Here is a 22,518-nt window from a genome sequence, read left to right on the forward strand (position 1 = left end):
TAACCAGAAAAGACACAACGAAGAATATGCCTATGTATCGTGAATATTTTTACACATTGGATTAGATGAGAATATAGGTTTCTTCTTTAGAAAACAATAACCATACTATTTTGCTAATCGTGCGGCAAAGTATAAATAACATTCTAACATGTTATACTTTAACAGAATATTGTTTTGATAGGTGTTGTAACCTTACACACCACATCGCCTCACTTAATGAAAGGGATAAATAAAACTATGAAAAATCAATGACGCATTTTCTTTTATTAAGAAACAATGCGAGAAGTACACATGCAATTTTGAGATTTTTACGCCCAAAGCTTTTAGCACGATGCACCAAAACAAAATACATTTTTTATAATGTAATACATATTATTTCATTTAAAGTACATTATTGAAATACAATAGTCTACAAAATAATTAAGAATTATTCTGGCGTTCTTATCGCAATAAAGCAAGCATGCTTGCTGCTTTCTTCATTAATTTGGTGCAAACGGCTATTGTATCAGTTGGCACATTTGCCGCCAACATTTGCCTTTAGATTTAGAGCTCTCAATTGCTCAATTATAATAGCACAGCCATTAACAATGCTACCGTGGATCTTTGCCAAACGATCGAATAGCTTTACAGCTATTTAGCAAACCGCTATACAGTAGATGTATAATCTTCAATACATTGAAATTAAATATAAAGGTGGCTTAAAATACTTTTGTAAAATTGTTTTTATGATTTTGGTAAGTACTAGGCTCCCCCGACAACAGAAACAGTGACATTGCGACGACATCAATTTCTACATCGAATTATATCTACGCCACATAAATATGCTGTTTCTTCTTAATCAAAAATATATTCTATATTAGACAAAATCCAACGCTAAAAGGCCACTAAAATAGAAACATAGGGGACCGTTTTAGTAGAGTATATTTGTACGAACGGTGTTCAATATCGTTTACTTTTGGACCCCTTTAGACAAACAAGTGTGAACGATCTACGTGACCACACAACACCGAGACATTAAAATTTCACGTATCAATATACAAATTAAAACGATTTACTGCAACGCCCTAATTATCAAATTAATAACGTCGTCAAATTACATTATTAAAATTAAGTCTATAAATAAAATGCTATCGCGTTAGGTACATTCATACCTAAAACACTAGTGATAGTGTTTACATACTGCAATAATACTTAATTAATATTATTGCAACACTTTAAGTACTATTAATGTGGATGAATAATTTGTTATTACATTTATTACTTTATGAAAAGTATTTAAATATTCAATATATAGTGTAAAGGCACAAACAATACAAAACATTTCATTGTTCCTGAAATATTCTTTTCAGATTCCTTTATAAATATGCGGTGGTGTTTCTTGGATGTGTTACCTATGTAAAATATTGTTATATTCAAGGAATACTACAAAAATAGTTATCATTTTGGCAATTTATACAATTATTTTGAATAAATACAATATTTATACGAGCATACATGATCCATTTAAAGATGGTTGGTGATAATTAAATAGTACATTTAAATAGATCTTAAGATTAATGGTATTTCATAATTTAGTGTATATTGAAGTGTTACAAAGTGAAATTTCATACAATTTCAAAATCTAAAGATCAATGAATGTGTTTTTAAATTTTGACGGCAACCTTTGTAGTAATCTTTGGTGATCCGAGATCCATTCGGTGGCTTTTCTTGAAATTGTCGAGCTCAGCGTCGTGGGCGGCGCCGTTCAGTTTGGGCGCGTGGCCGTTGCTGACGTGGTGGCCGTTCATCTTCCCCCCGCGTGCGTTGCCCCTATCATTGTACCCGTTAATTTTATCCACGGCGTGCCCATTTATCTTTTCAGTTGCGTACCCGTTCATTTTCTCAGTGGCGTGTCCATTCATTTTCGCTACTCCATTATGACCACTGTGTTTGTCATCATTGTGGTGGTTCAAGTTTTTAACATGCCCTGATAAACGAAAAGAAAATTTCCTTATAACCCCCGCACTATGTATAACATAGTGGTACTGGCGCAATTGTGTTAGTCACATTATTTAAACTATACGTAAACAACGTTCATATACGAAATAAAATTCTAAAATCTTGAATCGCAATGTTAGTAGTCCGTACTAGTGGTACCATGGGCGGGATACATATCACAATGTCCCGTATTAGTAACAGCATTCATATCTGGAAAATTACGTGTGACTTTAATATATTCGGGGAAATCCGCGATAGGCCACAACTAATATCCACACAACATGTATTATCTAACCGGTCCATACCTCCCACGCATCAAATGTTCTTTTTTCAATTAACTGTGATAATATTGTTGTTACCTGCACTTGTACTTTTCATTAAAGCTAAGCTTTTTAAGCACTTAAAACATCCAGCAAAAATTATAACATCAGGCTTGTTTAAAATAAATTTAAAATATTCGCGGTCTCCGATTTTTTATCGGATTTACGGAGTTCTTTACGAAAGTACAATCAAATGAAATAAAATCGCGGAGGAGGTATCGACGTACAGTGCGAAAACATTTAATGTGTGATCCTAATGAGCAAAAACTAGATAGATTCGATTTAAGAAGAAGGTTCCTACTTAAAATAACAAAACAGATCTACCGGAACTAATAGGGGTGTCTAAACTATACTATAACACAATTACGCCAGTGTCCACATCACAATATCACATGCATAGAAATGTTTGGAGAAAATTAATGTTTGAACCAAGAGTTATCAGAACTCGTAAAAATCAGTATTTATATTTCAATTAAGTAATCGTTAGCACTTTTCTTAGTTGATACGTTCTGATAGCTTTTGGTGACGTTACATGGCTGAATAAAAGTCGGCAGACAGTAAATATGAGATAACTCGGGCCGTATCAATTTCATAAAACTAGATTATAGGATTGATATTTATCATACTTTAGAGTACTCCTATAAAGCCGTTTAATTATTGGGTTTAAAGGAGCAGGTGAATCTTTATTCTATTTGCGCATACTTTTGGTACAAAGAATTATAAGCTCGAAATAAAACGTACAGTAAAAATAAAATCAAGGTTACATTGCTTTGATCGAAACTAAAAAAAAAGGTTTCTTAAGTAACTAACCACAAAACAGTGGAAACTTAATATTGAAATAATTTAACTGTCCTTAACACAGTATTAATTAAACTTAGAAAGCTCATCCTAAAAGAAAACAAACGTTTTTATCCTGATAATATGCTTATTCTTATTTATAAAATTGAAAAGGCCGAGTGCAAAAAGAGTTTACTTAAACAACACAATCATATTAAAATAGCAAAGCAAACATATTTGCCGTCTTACCGTTGCTGTCAATACCCGTGTAATACTTTTTTGAGGTCTTCCAATCTTCCTTGAGCGACAAGTTGTACATAGAGTAGGCGGGGTCGCCGGTGACCTCTTTCTCTATGGTCAGGAACTTGGGCAGAGACGCCAGCAACGTGTCCTGGTCGTAGGCCGCGCTGTAAGTCTCCAGCAGGACCAGCCCGCGACACCTGAAAATGGTACAATAGTCTATAAGTATTTGTAAAGAAATTATAATCAATTAATAGCACTACTAACAACTACCAAATAAATTAAAGCAATTACCTCTGATATATCGATAAGTGTCTCGATGATAAATAAACAATAAAATAATAACATTCACTGTTTTATTTATAACAAATAATAAATATACGTAAATAGATAAATAATAATAGATAGCAATATTATGTGTCTGTAGTAACAATTCACCTGGGATGCGTGGGCTGCCTATAAATGTCCAACTGATAGTACTGGTTGTTGTAAATGAAACAACGACGCTTCTTGAAGATAGTGAAGTGCGCGTCATCACGCTGCGGCAGCAGGTTCAGGTAATCCCGATGTGTCAGCTGGGTCCTGACCTCTACCGACTGCCCATTCGTCGGGTGGAATTTCCTGAGAGTGTGAATGTAGGACCAGTGGCCCTTCTGTCCACGCTTGCGAAGCCTGACTTGCGCTTTACGGAGATCACTTTGCAAGTAGTTGTGTACGACATCGAAGTCTTGGAAGGGCGGGAACTCAGTGTCGGCGACGAGAGGCGTCTTGACGAGGAACTTGCGCTTCTTGGAGTTGACGTTGAGCCGGTCGCCGGTGTCGATACCGATCTTCTGGCACACGCATGCGATCAGCCGGTTCATCTTCTTGTCGAAGTCGGTGGAGTTGTCGATCACGTCGAAGTATGGATGACCGATCCATGCCGCCGCCGCGTTGTAGTCGAGCTCCCTGGCCAGTTCAACGCCTTCAGACCGGCAAGCGTGATCCTGTCGACGAAAGTAAAAGTTTAGTATGAGCCAATTTGAATGACGACTGTGCCCTTGAAATTTCGGGGATTATTTATTTTTATATTGAAAGCATCAATCAAGATTTAAAGTTGACTTTTTATCCAAAACCCACATGACCTAGTAATCAGGTAAACGTAAGCGGATAAAAGTAGATTACCAAGTCGATTCTGTGACACGTATATCATGATGTATTATTTAATCACAACGTACAATAATACCTGATCTTTTAAATCAAAACAAAACACTTATCCTATCTTTATTCGTTATCAATGACGTCAGTGAATCATAACATCGTAGGTTTTAATACAGTTTTATCACCAGACTTAAAAGTGGCAACCTGCCAATGTTATTGCGAAAATACAACAGACGAGTTTGCAAGCGTTACGGCCATTCATAAACCTTAGACACTTGAATAATATTGTTTTTATTGCTTGGAAATACTTGGAATTCTATAGATAATATAACTGAACTACTTCAATCTGTTCTTAAATTGCAAAGGAAAGGGCTAAATTTAATATGTGAGCAAAATTAAGTAATATGTAAAAAAAACTGCATAACTAACCTACATTATGTGCATGTTTGAATAAATTATCAAGTAAACAATATGTACAGGGCGCAAATTACCATAAATATCGCACTACAACATAATATCAATTAACCGCAACAGTTAATAAATGTCCCTATCTCATGTTTTATACTTGTAAACAAAATTGTTGCTTAATTATAATTGCCTAACTAATTTTGATTTATCATTTTATTTAGTGTTGCAAGACTTTATTAAATGCGTCGTAAAAATTAAATAACAACTTACTTGACGTAACAAGTACTTTTCTTATGAATTTTAGTTTATACAATAGTTTTTAAATATACATATTTACGATTCACTGTGCGGCAGAATTCTTTCCTTTTCTGCTTAATCGCATTCTACATAGTACAATGTCAATGACCATATTGAGAACCGCAACGTGAGTAAAATAATGTGTCGTGTATGGAATTACAGCATGTCGTGTTGTGTGCCGCACGTGATGGGAGGTACTGGCACAGTAGGCAAATTTAATGCCGGTCTCACAATGAAATGCACTCCATAGCGTTTTATTATTACGGTCACGTTTCACACCATGTGCTCTGTAATCGTAGGCTGGTCTAATAACTAGTTTATTAAAATACAGGAATTAATGATAATAGTGGCGGTTTTTGTGATAATAGACTGTGTTTGAATAGTGACGTGTTTGTTTCAAGTACTTGCCGACAAAGTCAACTCGACCATAGTTGCGAATTTGTACTCAATGGTGATTTCATACTACGAGTCCGTGTGTTTATGTTGTACAACGAAGCTAGTATAATCAGAAGAAAATGCGTTCTATTTTGCTGACTGATAGAAATGTGATTAATTTGCCGAGTAACGTAAATTCTTTTGTTATTCCAATTACACCGTGTAATGAGATTATGTTACAATTGCATTTTTTTTTGTGATAAACTGCAAATTTTATTTCACCTACTCAAGGAGTAAAGTAACCTTAACTGCTATCAGCATTTTAGTTATCCGTAAATAAGCATGGCAATTAATATGGCCTAGTAATTTTTATAGTCATTAGACTCGTATTATCGATTCATTATAATATTATGTATATAAATTCTTCGACACGTGTCCGTATAAGGGCAATGTTTTATTAGTGACGTAACTTATCTGTAACTAATCGTGTAGACATAAAGTATGTCTGTATGTGTGGTGTGAACCTTGTCATGTTTTATAATAGGTGACAATTAAAAAACAAAAGAATTAGTTTTGACAATGACATTACGGGGCAACGTAGATAGTGTACTCAGATGTTTTGTTATGAAGGCATACGTGATATGGTGTGGAGATATGTGACGTCGAACGCTCGTGAAGGTTAATTGGGTTTTTACAGCGTAATAAACGAAGAAGTTATGTTTTAATGTATCAACCTTTGTTTTTTAGAAGTGTTTTTATGTTGGGGCGATCAGTATTTTTGAGGAAATTAATTAATTCATTGATAAATTTATACACATAGGTATCTGATACATTATTTTTATTGTGCCCAACATAGAACACAAACAAAATAAGAATCCGCTCGTTAAATTCATGACAAAAGACACTAAATGAAAAGTTTACTGAAAAAATGTTTGCCTCTCTATTATGAACGATTGTTTATAATATCTATGCACTTGTTAGTACATGACGTATTGTATACAATACACCTACGCACGGTGCGATATTAATCACGCTTAGGTTATTCAAACAAAGATCGCAGCCAAACACTAACAGCGTTAGATAAACAAACCGCTACTAAACTGTCATAATATGTACATGGTAATTGAATATCACCAAGTATATGTAGTATATCCACCTAGTATGTGACCGATATTGGTTATACTATCATATCATGTGCATAGTAATTGAATATTAGTAGTACCTAGTATATCTGAGTACCTAGTATGTGACCGATATTGGTTTGAAGTCAGAACGAGTAAGATTACAAAACCGGTATTGATTTCTATACTGTTGCCGTGTTATTAGAATCGTATTTATATTTAACTAGCTTAACCCGGTTTTTGTTAGATTTAACTAGGTCTTATCGTCGCCTGTGATAAAAAATAGTACATTTTATAATAAATATTTAGTTAAATGATCTGGTTGGTCAGATTATTCAATTGAGGTCTTTGAGCAATACAGATCTGGTTTTTTTATCTGGTGTTATCACGTGTTTTCTCTCACGTAGATGACTGTAATCACTTTAAAAAGTTTAAAGGATGTCAACGACCTCCATGATCCACGCTAAATTTTATCAGTGTTCCATGCCTTCGAGCGGTAATAGGTATAAGCCAAACACACATTTTTATGAAAGAATGGTTTCTTCCTATTAAATTACTCGGGGCGCTCAAGGTACGGTGAGAAGATTTAAGAGATTTCGAACTTTATTGTAATTGACGAAGGTTGTGTTTTGATTGTAATATTTGATGGTTACACAAGTCATGAACTTTGGCATATGCCTGACCACGATATAAACCTAACATGCAGAACCTTGACAATGAAAATGCCACGGGAAAGTTTTAATCTATTACAGCAGGCCATGTCAGATAACTGAGTCACCTTTCGGATTATTGTCTGTTTTCAATAATAGAAATCACGTGTTTGATACCGCAACACCCGATTATCATTGGTGCAGTAGGTGTGCCACCAAAGCGACGTTAAAAACACTTTACCACCTTGTAAGCAAGTAACGATAATAACAAAAGCAATTAACAAACCAGAGACATCATTGTAATTAATAGATGTAATTAAAATTACATTTTTATCAACACAGCCTTGTTATCTTTTATTATGTTTAAAAAAACTGTTGTGTCAAATGTACATAATTAATAATACCTACATTTATTAGGTATCTACAAATAAACTTACATATAAATAGTCACGAGTATATCGGTTTTTATAATTTAGAGTAAACCACGAGAATCGCATTTGTAGTTCTAGTTTTTCAATTGTTATAATTGCAGCATTTTGTGGTTTTCAAATGTATTATTCGATTGATATTAACGAGTATGTACTTGCTTATTTATAACAAAGGACAAATTGTCTGGTTTTTAATCGCAGACATCATTATTTAGGTTTTTAATGTCGATACTATCTCGAAGCATAAGTTGGATTTAGAGGTTTTATAAGGAGTTAGTTATGTTTTAATTATAGAACGGAAACAGACAATGAGGTCCCAAAAATAGAACGAGCAATATCCGACATTTGACTTATCTAACGTGTATTTTAAACTTGTTCTAGTTTCATAGTATTTGGCCCGCATTTCCTCGTTCGCCGGCCCACGGGCCCGTCACGAGAGAAAGGAAATGTACGAAATGAAGTGATCTCACCTCTGTGGAGTAAAAGTCTTCGGCCCCGTTGGCAGCGGAGACCATGTGGACGATGTGATTGTATCTGTTATCGCGCAACTCCACGCTGTTCCAGTTGTTCGCCGACAGCATGGCCTCCCACTTCTCTTTTGATATAACTGAAAACGTAAAAATAAACTTTATTAGACACAATAAGATAGACATTACAATGCACTCAGACGTTATAAACGAATATAGAGTTCGGCTGCCCGCCAATTTTATGTTACGCCCTGACATACTTTTATTTTACAATTTTGCGACCGGCTCTTGCGGAAGCTAAAACTGAATCGTATCAAACAGCGCTTCAACTGAAGATAATTAGTCTGATTAATTTACAGTCAAAAGTCAAACGTCTACTGTAGTCGTAATTAGTCATATGACCCATTCAGATACGGCTGTATGTAAACAAATATAGATTTCATATCAGAGTAAATGACCTCCTTGGTGACGCTTGGTTGAAATTCGTTGTATTTAGTTTAAACACAAGGTTTTTGTCTGTCAGTATCGTATTGCTGTTATAATAGACACCCGCCGACGACGTGATGATAAACATGCTCGGTAGAATGTGACATTCAGGCTCATATTGTGTATGTATCGAGTTATAGACTACTATTACCTATGGTGTAATATTGATGAATCAGATAAGACAAAGAGCTTGCGCAACGAGCAATAAATATGATAAATGTAATAATTATTAGAAGCGAAACGCATGCCGGGACAATGATTGAATTGTATAACATACTGTGCCGATGAAACATACTCTATACCTCTTTGTAGACATGTTCCCGTAAGGTTATCGTCAATTCTAAACTCTGTTGCCACCTCCTCTGCGAGGTATCATTGTCAAATTACAGATCAGTATTCAGAATAACGTCAAGTTGAAACTAACACCTATAAATCCGATCAATAAGCCACAGATAGACACAGATAGTATTACATTTTGATTAATCAGTACGATGTACTGTATAAAATCCGTCCAACCTTGCGTATATTTCAGAGCCGGGTTTCGGAACGCATGTCACGCTGCACGATCGTAGGTATTCGATACTCGACTGTCTGCTTATTGCATCCGCATTATGCGCCAACTTTTAAGATTTATAGAATCGTTACATTCTGATCGATTCGTCTGCTTCATTTATTAATAAAGTGTCCGGCTAAACGACAGATATTACTGGCCTATATCTAGTCCTTAAAATAAATAAAAAATACGAGAGCCGTATGCTAGCAACGGGTTGGTATAACTTTCACAATGATCGATTTCTACAACTTTAATTTCTAACAGTAAATTATAATGACCCTTCCTTCCACTGAAGTATGTTACGACTTAACGTTAAAGTTTCCGCTCATAACACAAACTTATGGCCGGGAAGCGAGCCTCATTGCAGCAATGATAATCCAAACTAATATTATAAATGCGAAAGTAACTCTGTCTGTCTGTCTGTCTGTCTTTCTGTCTGTCTGTCTGTCTTTTCTTCACGCCTAAACTACTGAACCGATTTGTGTGAAATTTGGTACAGACATAGTTTGAAACTTGAGAAAGGACATAGGATAGTTTTTATTACAAAAAATAAAAATAAAAAATAAAATTTATTACGGACATACTATATAATAGTGCCATCTATTGGTCAAATGTCGAGCTGTTCCTATGCTCCGTAGATAGATGGCGTTAATCGCGCAATGGTGTCATTACACGTGTTCGGTTCATGTTATTGTTTTAATTCAGCGGAAAATCCATCAGAAAAATGTAAATAAACAGTAAAAAGGTGTAAAAAAATAATATTAATATAATAAAAGTTTTACTACAAAGAAAATGCTCTAACGGAGTATAGATAATTCTATTAGTACTACGCGCAATGGTGTCGATCGTTACACGAGTTCGGTTCATGTTGTTTTAATTCATCGGAAAAAAGTAAATAAATAGTAAAAAGGTATGAAAAAAATAATAAAATAACATATAAAAAATATAATACTACTTTTAGTACAAAGAAAATGCCCGAACGGAGTATAGATAAATAATCCGAGTTGTCACTATGGTCGATAGATGGCGTTGGGATCGAAATAGATCGCGCTATGGTTTCGTTACACGCATTTGGTTGGGTATCGGCCGAGCGCTTCGGTACCGACGTGTTAATATTGTATTGTCGGTTGTATGGTCGTTTATGTGGATAGGTCCTGTTTCGTAAATTCTAAATTGAGAACCTTCTCCTTTTTTTGCAGTGGGTTAAAAACTTTCTGCTCAAAGTAAATTTACGGACGAAGTCGCGGGCAAAACTACCCATGCTAAAAATGCGATAATAACTCTGCCTATCTGTCTTTCCGTCACGCCTAAACTACTGAACCGATTTGGATGAAATTTGGTTCAGACATAGTTTGGAACTCGAGAAAGGACATAGGATAGTTTTTATCCCAAAAATCCTGCGGGAGCGGGAACTTCTCAAAAATCCCGCGAGATCGGGAACTATGTGAGTAAAACCAAAAATCTGCCGGAAGTCACTGTTCCACGCGAACGAAGTCGCGGGCAAAAGCTAGTAAAACATAGTTTAAACACCACTATTTACATATTGTGTTTAATGTAATGTCAAAGCTTGTTTCATATACTTTGTGGACTTAAGGCACGTGTTACATTTTATCTTAAGAGATAGATTCTGTTATGAGAAAACATTGTTGATAAGTATTGATAACCATATCGTGTTGAGCGTGTGCGGTATAAATATTTATTGCGATCGCAGGGAGTTGCCCTTCAGGCTTCAGGCGTCTGTTTGTCTGTCTGAGACGTATCATAAGAACTTGAGGTAAATATTTATATGTCTGTCATTTCAATTCATTCTCGTTTACAATGCTTTCAGCTTGTATTGTATGTAAATGTAATACCATTAAACTAAGTACGTCATTTCAATTCAAATTTTATTCGTTATATGATTCTAATCAGGCTAATATTATCAAGACATTTTTTGATGGGTCAATTTATAATAAGAGGTAATGAATGAACTTATCATTAGCAAACCTTACGTAAACATACTGGCGTCGTAGGTATGTATTAAACTAAACATTGATTAGATAAAAAGCCGTCACGCATGACAGAACACTTACATGCACTGGCGTCCATCGCTCCCCTATCGCATATAATCAAGCAATTCCTCTGGCAAGTCCTCCCCAGCTCGAAGAAAGTGTTCTCAATTTGGATCATGGTCTTCAAAAGGTTCTCCTGGAATTTTAGTGCTGTAACAAAAGAATACCGCATATAAATAAAACGAAACTTTACGACGTATTCGGAATTGTATAGTAGAAAATGTGTGTTCATGAATTCTAAAGTTAAATGCATAGAAATTGAAACTACGACAGTTAACTGCTGCCAAAGAAAACAAAGCCGTCGTATAAAAAAATCTTGTCTAAAAACATGCGCTTTAAATTATCCTCATGTATCCAAAGCTGTAAATATTCCGAATAATATAAACTGATGACGACAAGAGCCTGAATACAGAACTCGTATATCAAGATACGTTTGCTTTCTACACTTATAATGGTGTTCTTTAAATAGACCCCTGTTTATAATATCCATTTGCAAATCATTCACGCAGGAAATTAGTACTGCCAAAAAGTACATTTAAGATTTGTTAATTAGATGACTGACAGAAGGCGTGACTGGCTCAAAAATGGTGTCAACGACGTGTTTTTTTTTTCTACGTCCTATATTGAGGTGATGATGACGTACGCATACAGCCAAATGCGTGATACTAGCCGGTAATAAGAAAATGATGAAATTCATCCAGGTATGGCGATGAATGAACTTTATAAGCAAGTGCTTTGTATACGGTATTCCCCGGGAGCGTTGGCACTCGAATGGTTTGTTATGCTTCTATCGAGGGAACTGTAATCATGTATGTGCATATAGAAAGTTATTTTTGTATTCGAAAACGAAATTGAATTGTATTTAACAGAAACACTCAAGATTTCATATGATCTGAATTGTTTAATTAAGCAAAAAATATCTTAATTTAAATGCTACCTCCGACAAGAAACGACTACACTTTTAGAGTTAAACAAATCAAAATAAATATAAGTTAAAACCCAAGCCGTAACTCATACCAGTGTTAAACAATACTGTTACTGCAAATTGTTAACATCATTTATACTGGCATACCGTTACAAGTGTAAACGATGATATAAATCTTTATCTGCATTAGATCTAGGAGTTACTAACATAGAGGAAAAAACATTAATCACGGCTATTTACGACACAATCTGTAATGATGAGAGTTCTATATGCGCTTACACAATCGTATACTTATAGAGCATTAGGCATGTGTGACGTGGCGTTGATACAGTACTCAATTCGCTTACTTTACCAAAAAACCCATGATCTAAACGACTACTGAAAGTACAAAGAAAAAACGTCCGTGAGTCATTAAAAGATACAGTGTAAGTATTACATTTGAAACGAACACGATTAAAAAATAATAACGCCTCGAAATAACGAGTCGGGAGTGTCGACAAGGACAGTTTGACATTACGACAAATATAACTAACAGAAATGTAATTTTTCATTAAGTCGCCATTAGAACAGTCTCAATCACAAGTTTGTGACGCAAGAGGACACTAGTACTAGTGACTAGGCGTGCGGAACACATATTATCACCTACAAATCACTGTTAACGACCCAGACAGAAGGCGAGCCTGCCAAAAAAACACGATTATAGATTCTACAATGAAAACTTTACAAAAAGCCATTAAGCTTAATCCTTACTCCGGGAAAACTAATGTCTGACCGTGATTGATCGAGTATATAAATCGCTCGTCGATCGTTGCAATTTCCGAGAAATTCCGCCATTGTACGGTCTAATACGTTTCTAATAGATAAGATCGCTGAAGAAGGCAAGATGCTGCGAGTTCATGTTACGTTATCAACTCTTTCAGAAGGCAACGATCAATTAAGTATAATAGGTATCGCGTCTAGAGGTATCCTGTTTATGTAAGACGATTCCGATTCTGTACGTAGCAGAGCGGTAATGCAATCACACAACACCGCCGGTTTGTACCGCATTACAATCAACCCGGTAAATATTTATTCGTATACACTTGCAAACTCATACACATAAACAGTCGGTAGGATATAATACGCCTACGGTAACATGTTTATGAATGTTTGTTATTAACACCTAAAAAATAATATACAGTTGATTGACACGTGAGTCGCCGGCTCGGTGGTCTATTTAAGAATGTGAATTATTTTAAACAGCAGAGCGCCGGGGGAGTGTCGCGATTGTCTGGTGCGTTCAATATTATTTTCAGCTCAACACCAATTGGCTCACACTGGTTAAATCATGTGTTTTGCAGCGCTAATAAAACTGGTAAGAATAGATAACTGTAACTTTGATACTTCATTCATGATTGATGTGCAAAAATCATACACTAAGACTTATCAGCGTTATCATTGAAACAAGACAATAAGCATGAGGTAGGCATGAACGATCTCCGTTACACCACATTTGGCAATATGCATTGAGTTTATCTATAACACTGAAAAAATACTTACAAACATCAACGTTTATCTACCTCAAAGTGTCAGTACCTAAGCTCTGTAATAATATTCTATTGAGCCTTGAAAACTGTCTACGTTTTTATCAAGAGAAGGATAATGTCGCAAACTAAGGAAGTTAGAGGTATAAATCAATTTCCTTTAATGAGCAAAAAGGTTTTATTGGTTTCGTAAATCCATTATTTTGTATTGATTAAACAAAACAGCTATTTTTTTTCATTTGATAATCGACTGTGCATGTCGGAGGCCATTTGCTTTCGTACCAAGAACGAAAGGTTACTTCTATTGGTTACCTAGTTCCAGTATTAATTAGTAACATTTTTCTTTGAGACATGACTGACATTGGGGTTATTATCCTTTGAACAAGCCTAAACGTATCTCTACAACAAACAGCTACATGATCGGTGTGTGTTCATTATCATACACTTTCGAGAAATTCGGTTCAAACTGGTAATTGTTTAAGCATTATGTACGAGAAGAGCAGAGGTCTTGTCTCTATCTTTTTTTTCATATTAAATTTATATAAACAAACCCCGATAACGCTATCACACAATGTTTCGACTACAAAATGTTAAAAATTAATGTACCAGAAAGTTATTTTAATACGGAGAACCATAAACTTTGTATTGTCGAAGATAACGTGGATATCAAATTTATTTTCGTATCGCGTGTTTTGTTTTCACGACAAATTTCATGCACTATTCAAATTACATTACTTATTCATCGTTATTTGAGCAAGCTTCTGATCGTTTTGCATGACGACGTTGTCACATTTTATGACTCAGCATTTCCTAACTCAACTTAAACACGGGTACTTTTAAGGCAATTCAAATCCATAACATTATTTTTTTTTACAATCATGCAAATAAATGGTTGTTCATGAAGCACAATGCCAGTTATTACTTGAATAATTTGAATGTCGAAGTCTTTTTTTATTTAAATTCTTTTATTCTGTACAAAATGTTTGGCAACGAGTTTGTGGACGTTGACCAACACGCCTCCTTTGACGTCAATGGCCGTTTTTTTCCCGTGCCTATAAAGAAACGTCACCAGACGCCAAACACTTTTTTTTTCTAAACCCACAGCAAGACTTGTACTAATTAGTCTGTTATTCAATTTCCAAACATTGCTTCACTTCATTAAATCTTTGAGGAGGTTCACAAAAAATATTTTTAATACAAAACTGTGTGCGGTTAATTGTAGCTACTGGCACGTTACCAAACGCTAACACAAGGAGCACGTAAACGGATAATATCTAAAGTAGAATTTTAATAAAACTCATAGTCTAATGAATCTATTAATACATAGTTAAAAAGCAATCTTAACTCGCTGGTGTTGATTACCAATAACAAAGTAATGGACGTGACGCGATGAAACCGAAGCTCCCTCGCAGTATTACATTTCTCCTCCCGTTTCTAATTAATATAATTGTATTATGTCTATGTATTAGAGAGTGTGTACCGACTACCGTGTATAGTAACTGCTACCTAATTTGATAAGAGCCTAGCGACACGTGCCTATATGAGATGGGTCAATTAGCGATAGTTCGACGACACCATTTGTCGTCATGATTCATGATAACATGATATTAGCGTGGTTCTAACTGTCATACATGACATCCTTAGCGTTGGTTACTGGTGGTCACCTACTCACCACTGTCACCGTCGCTTGCCTGGGCTACTGCCGCGGCGGTGCACCGTTTGCAATTGGTAGGGCACATGCCAACTGAAACACTTATCGGTGAATCTGGTACAATATTATTACTCTTTTATGTACTGTTGTTGTGAAGAGCTGTACCACTATAATAATTGTCTAGATTCCAATTGGTATATAGCAGATCAATGAATGAGTGATATGTAACAGGTTCCTTCTACCTTGACTGGTAATTTAATTATTACGTGTTCAGCAGTCGACGATAGTCAAAATAATTATTTATAGGGCTATAATGATACCTTTGTCATACAGAACAACGAAAGGTCAAGGCGCAAAGGTGTAATTGGAAGAGAAAATATTTGTTGGTCGATTTAACTTCAACATTGAAACTTCGTCTGCCCTACTTCTGAACAAAAGGTTTTATACGCGTTGTTATTTGAACTACTCTGTAAGTGCGAACTCAATAAAATTCTAAGGACAAAAGTAAGTGAAACTGTTTGTTTGTACGTAAGTATTTCATAAGGTTGATATTAGAAAAAAGGGCGCGAGGTCATGCTCTTAACAAATGTGAAACAAAAAATGAAGTTAACTGTTGTGATGATAAAAACTTAACCGTTACAGGTTATTCACATTGGTTGATAAATTAGAGGGACGTAAATCAATACGTTTGCTTTACGAGGTCGCCCTGACCTTGCACGACGACTGTCTAAACGAACTTAGTCACCCCTATAGATGTACCCTGAGCTATAGGTGTTTGTAAATATACGCTAGACACAAACATCGTACGTCGCCACTATAATTCTTCTAAACATAGATAACTGTCATATAAAATTGTTTCGTTTCGATTCCAAATTGCGAAATAATGGAGCATTCTGTCGTAACTTGTACGTCGTTGCCATTTTATGACCTACCCCGATTCTATTCAGAGTTAAAAATTGCTTTTATGACTAACAACTAAATTAAATGGACAGCGAACGAATGAGTCAGCAGCAGGAAAATAATTGAAGAACATTATGATAACGAAGGCATATAGTGGTAATATCTCGCGTATCGTCGGTTCTTTACAGGGACTGGTAACACTCGAAATATTTTCTTGGATTCAAAGCAATACTAACATTTTCTCGGATTTCGTCCTACGAAAATACTGGAGATAGATGCATATGAATTTACGGTTGAATCTTCTCAGAATATCGATCCATATCAGATTGATTCATTAACATATATTTGCATGATGAATGATTCACGACGGTTCTTAATATACTATGTCTACAACACTTATATGTTAATTTAGAAGCAGTCGGTAAATGTAAATCCCTATAACATAAGTTGATACTCATTCTAATACGTCATATATTATACATATTTCTGTGAGAACTTTGAAATCATTACTATACTATTTCTGATATAGAAGAAAGTAAATACGACATAAACCGAAAGCAAGCCAAGGTAATAAATATATGACGTCAGAGCACTAGAGGTGCTACATGTGACTTTCGTTTGTTTTTGTAAATATGATTTCAGTTGATAGAGGCATCTTAGTTCTTATATTGCTTATGAATTTAAAGGATTCAAAAGGAGCCGAATGGAAAAACAAAATTATAAAGTTGCTTTATGATTGGATCTTCTTGGTAACCATGATGGTAATTAAGAAATATCTGTGAGCTCATATAATTAATTCGTCACAATCCGACACGACATAAACAAATTGCTTTATTGATGATGACAAATGTGCCGAGCACAATGAATCCGAGAATATTTCAGTTCATTCGAGTAATAGCCAAGCAATGGAGTGCAATGAAATGAAAATGTCGGCTGAATGGAACCGGCCACGATTGTCTATTTCTGTATAGAGTTTAACATGCGTAAATAATAAATGATTACAAGTGGACACGCTACACTTGTCAGGGTACAAAATGGGTCGAGTAAAAAAGCCAATGTTATAAAGCCGAGAATTTCTTTAAAATTTTCAACGCTAATAGAATATCTATCTTCGTCGGCTACCGGTGACCGACGTGGCTTTTTAACTTCAAAGCCTTTTATTCCACCTAATAAATATGAAAACGAAGTAAACTCGTGACAGTTTTAAACTGGTGATAATCGGTATCAATCACTTATTGTTACGTGAAACGTGACAAATTGTTAACAAACACCGGTCGGAGCAATTCAGGCGTGAAACAGAACAGGAACAAAAAATGCAATAACGAACTTATCATATCAACACTTGTTCGTCGATTATACATGGCTACGAAACACAGATTTTCCGACGCAGTTTCGATAATTTAACGACATACCTAACACCTGTTTTTTAATATAAAAAACCCAGCTGCGAAGTAAATGACTAATTTTGCGATAAATGTGGTACTAGGAGAATTATATATTTAAATAACTTAATTATTTTAATATGAAACGATCGAATAAGACATGCCAGACGACTGAAAATTTTAAAATGTATCCATGACAGTATTACGGGCATATCGTACATAGATTTCAGCAACAGCCTCTGGCCGTCATCGATCCTAAGCCCCGTTAACAATGCTACAGATAAACGTACACATTCCTACATACACAACGTGTTTCCATCGCCGTGAACGTGACCGTGAACTAGCTAATACGCTATACGTCATCGGCACACACACAACAACACTCACGTGTAAAGCATCAAGAAGCCTCATAACCATCCTTCAGGTACCTACCCAGCTTTACTACAAAGTTATAAGAAGATTATTTTATTATACGAATGGAAGAAATGTATTATTCAAAGAGTTGCCGCAAAACGGCCTTGCCAATAATGGATTAAACAGTTTCAAGCACGTAATGACCGACTTAATGCAATTTATAGACTAGAAAAACCCTTTGGACAGGTTTTGTCCTATTAATTAATCACTAAAGGTTGTATTTATATTTACGTTATCGTTTGTTTCGCTACAAGTAAGTAGTGCAACTACAATGTAGTGTTGCTAATATTTTTATTTTGTAGATGAAACTAACTTTTTCAGCTCTAAGGAGAAACATAAACAATGAATATGTATAATGCTTGACATAAAAACAGACAAAAAAATAATTGTAGTTGTTACTAAAATAGATGCTCAACAAAAGCGGACCGCATATAGCCGTGCAGAGTTTAGCAAAAGGGGCTCGGTCTTCACCTAGAGCTTTAGGAGCAAAAATAAACTCGAGGCGTGACCGCGTGATGCCGCTGTAAAACAACCGAAATATACCGCATCAAGCAGAACAAACACGTTTAATCTTACGCAATATCATTATTGCTCGTTTTAAATGTTATATGAGTTTTAATACAGATCTAGATAGTTTTATATTGGACTTTAGCCCGCCGTCTTGGCAGTGATATTCGGTACTATGATACATCTGTATATTATGATGACAAAGCATTTACGTACGCATATTTGGACCACGTGCGAATTCGATTCAAAATATTATAACGCATGAATCATACGGGTTAGGCAAAGATTTGAAATAAAAACAAACGTCCTTTAGGCGTTTCAGGCATAATCTTTTATCAGTATAACGCAGATAGTGTATTTTGCCGCAGCAAGTCGCTGGATTACGAGTTTACCTTATTGAATCGCAGTTGCCTGCCATCTGGCTTAAGTATTTTCCTTAAATATGTTAATGTGGATATAAATTACGTCTTAAATACTTAATGAGCAACTAACGATTTTCAATAAAATTATTTTTATAAATAATTTAAGTAATAGAAAAACAAAACCGGTTAGTGGGATGGAGAACCGATAGATATAATACATGTAATGATAAGTGGCTCATATCTATTTTAAGACCGATATCAGTAAATAATACAATTTTAAGATATCGGTTCGATTCGATTAATAACAAATAAACAAAAATGTTTGTTTTAGAACCCTCGAGGAACCTCTATCGTTGCCGTTCAATGTTATTCGTGAACGATTTATTATCTTGACCGTTTGGTTTTACCTGCGTAGTGCGTAATGATACTATGTATGTACTTGCGCATACTGTACTCTTGAATTGTATCTAGCTATACCATCAATACAAAACGTATTGAATAGGTCTACTTGACATAACGGTACGACCTGTATGGAGTCAAGAGACCTCCGCCGACTTTGCCTGTTCTTTATTTATACTCAACACATCCTTGCCTTTCACATAAAATAAAAAATCTATTTGAATAGACCAAGCAATGAGATTTAGAAAGGTTGTTCTGCTAGCTAAAACTATATTTAAATCGTAATGTGACATTTGTTCATACCGGAGTCAGCTTACGATAATTGCAAGCATTTAGCAATGAAAATTAAATTACCAACTTGGCAGAGCGTATAATCGACCTACCTCACGTGGTGCATCGTACGTCAATGACAGTCACGCCTCTAGCTGTAAGTTCCAATATCTACGAGAGAGTTCCTACCCAACAGAAAGTAAATTTGGCCATATAATTGATCAATTTGTATAATGGTGAGATACAACCAACCATTAAAATATCAAAAGGAAAATGAACAAGTACATTTGCATACATTGTAAAGTCATTGACACTGAAACCAATGCTATATTTAAAATTACATAACAAATCGAACGCGGTCGATCTGATCACATGCTATACATGATCAGGAACGAAATGAGATGAAGTTAAAACTGAATGATGGGGTTAAAAAACGTGTGATATAAGATTTTGGCAGCAGTCAATGGTAAACAATGAATGTTCGTACTGGCAGTGAAGGTTTCCGCCCGTCAGACTTGCCAATTTCAACAAAAGATGTCTTTATGATTTTCCAAGAATATGTTGTTTAATTTTATCGAAGAATTTGTTATGAATATTTTATAGTTATTAGAGACAATAAGGTATTTCATACGTCAGCTAAACTATCTTAATTACGTATCTTTTATTAAGGAAACAATGCACTAAAACGTTACGGTAATGTGTCATGCATGATACCCCTATTGTTACGGCGTTCCGTTAAATTTGTTGCCCGCCAAGTCAACACTACCATGAGTTCGGAGTTTCTGTTTGTAAATTCTATGGAACAATGTTCGTTGTGATGTCCACATCCATAATCAACTTTTGAATTCCTGTAAGCACCATTCTTCATTGCTTACGTAAACGATATTCATTATGGCAAAATTGCTTACTGAAAATGTCTAATTGTTTTTGTCGTATCACTAATGTGTACATTGGTAATGATGCCTATTATGTCTAATGTCTTTCTTGAGACAGGTTTACCTGTGACGTGGGGTTATGGAACTGCGAATTTTGTATCTGAGTATGCAAGTATAATAATAGGTAGTATAAGTAAGAGGTGATACATAGTATGCTAAGTGTGTAAGTATGGATATTTATGTCATGTGATATCTAAACCTGTCAGTTGGCATGGTGGTATGAGTGTAATCTATGTATGCAACTAAATGGGTTAATTGAATAGATAGATAAAACCTTACCTTCCTCTGGGGTGAGATCCGCAAACTTGATACCACCACTGCAAAAGAAATAATACATGTTGCAGTACAATTGACATACAAAATATATGTTTATTTACTTCATTTTTGGTTTGATTCTCATTTCATCAATTATGCTTTAGTTGACAATTCCATATTGTTATAATATAGAAAAATTAACAACTACTGCATATTTGAGTTTTACAAGCTTTAATATTTCAAAAACTAAGATTTTTTTCACAGTGCATCCTAATTGAGATCAGATTTTAAATTTACATAGATATTTTATTTTAAAATGCAGATTACATTTATTTGTCTTTAATAAATAGAGGGAAAGTGAAATAAAATGACTTATCCTACACTAATGACTCTAAATGATATATAAAAATTTAAAGCTTTTTACATAACACAGATAATATAAAAGAAAAAAAACTAGTTTATTTCTAATACAAAGAGTGTAAATTTAAAATCTTGTTATTTTTTTTGTCTTTGATGCACTGTGTAGTTTTTGTAGGTGTCACATCGTACCTGAGGAGCACGGTAGCCGTTTCCGGCACCCGGAACACCTGGAAATAAACACATTGTGGAACCATGTCTTACTGGATCTCCACACGGAGAAACCACAACTCAAAGGGAATCCTACTATCAAAGAATAAATAAAAATTTTGAAACATTTTCCAAAAAAATACTAAGAAAACTCACATATTAACAATTACTAATGTATTATGTGATGCAGTCTTATGACAAAATAAAATCATTTTAGCAAAGATAAAATGAGACTGATTTTCTCTATCTTAGAGGTTTTACGATTATAATAAAAATAAAGTGATCACTAAATTCGTTGCATTGACAGAGGTACTAAAGGAGTACTTAGATTATCTAACATAGTCTTATGATAAACAATAAATGATATTGCTCACCTTCCATCCTAGATTCTCAAAGAACGTGCTGAGGCGCGACTGGCCGGTGGTTTTGCCGCCACACGGTCCTGAATAAAATACAATGTGGTTTCGTGGTATAAAATATGTCCTCAATATCCACGTGTTGCGTTTTCCATAACATTCAAATACAATAACAATTGAAACATAAATGAGATTTCCAATATAAAAATAATAAGATAAAATATACTACAACACACAAGTCGTACAGAAAAAAATATAAAACATCACCATTATAAAATTTATGCGATCTTTCCTTACCTCCAGTGAGGACCATTTTGTAAACGATTTTCTGGGTTTGATTCGCCATTGTAAACGCAAATATATAAATTAAAATTAAATTACACTAAGAAGGATACTAAGCACACAAATATCATAAAAATGTTAAATTTACAAAAGTGTTATAAAGTGCCATCACAGTACAACACGCATCGCCCGTCAGGCGTGCGCTCAAATGAAAGAGTGATTCAGTGAATGAGAGAGAGAGTGAAGCCCGAAACGAACGAGCATGAGACATGAAGCGATTGACATTGGCTGCTACGTTCAACAATTCAAGGGTAATTTAAAACATTTAGTTGTTTTTTAAAGATAGAATCCTTGTTTTGTTTGTGTTTTGATATGTAATAAAATGAGACATAAGCATAAGGTACTAATTCTTAATTAATAAGAACAATCAATGCCGGAAATATTTATAAATTAAATCCGATAGATACTCGGATGGTCCATACTAGGTCCATACCACATCG

At 34.9% G+C, this 22,518-nt stretch overlaps 1 protein-coding gene across 2 annotated transcripts; it reads right to left on the reverse strand.

Annotated features, from left to right (window-relative positions):
• Positions 1-244: 244 nt before the first annotated feature.
• Positions 245-22,246, reverse strand: LOC113504543 (TRPL translocation defect protein 14). Of its 2 annotated transcripts, XM_026886889.1 has the most exons (9): positions 22,034-22,246; positions 21,755-21,822; positions 21,363-21,400; positions 20,838-20,875; positions 11,312-11,440; positions 8,204-8,340; positions 3,753-4,300; positions 3,324-3,514; positions 245-1,966 (listed from the first exon to the last, which is right to left on the reverse strand). In XM_026886889.1, exons 1-9 carry the CDS (start codon positions 22,080-22,082, stop codon positions 1,644-1,646), a joined length of 1,521 nt encoding a protein of 506 aa, XP_026742690.1. In that variant the 5' UTR covers positions 22,083-22,246; the 3' UTR covers positions 245-1,643. The 2 variants fall into 2 exon arrangements, with proteins under 2 accessions (XP_026742690.1, XP_026742691.1); XM_026886890.1 differs by lacking the exons at positions 21,363-21,400; positions 22,034-22,246.
• Positions 22,247-22,518: the final 272 nt, after the last annotated feature.

Source organism: Trichoplusia ni, chromosome 22 (genome assembly GCF_003590095.1).
Source record: "Trichoplusia ni isolate ovarian cell line Hi5 chromosome 22, tn1, whole genome shotgun sequence".
In the NCBI taxonomy this organism is placed as follows: domain Eukaryota; kingdom Metazoa; phylum Arthropoda; class Insecta; order Lepidoptera; family Noctuidae; genus Trichoplusia; species Trichoplusia ni.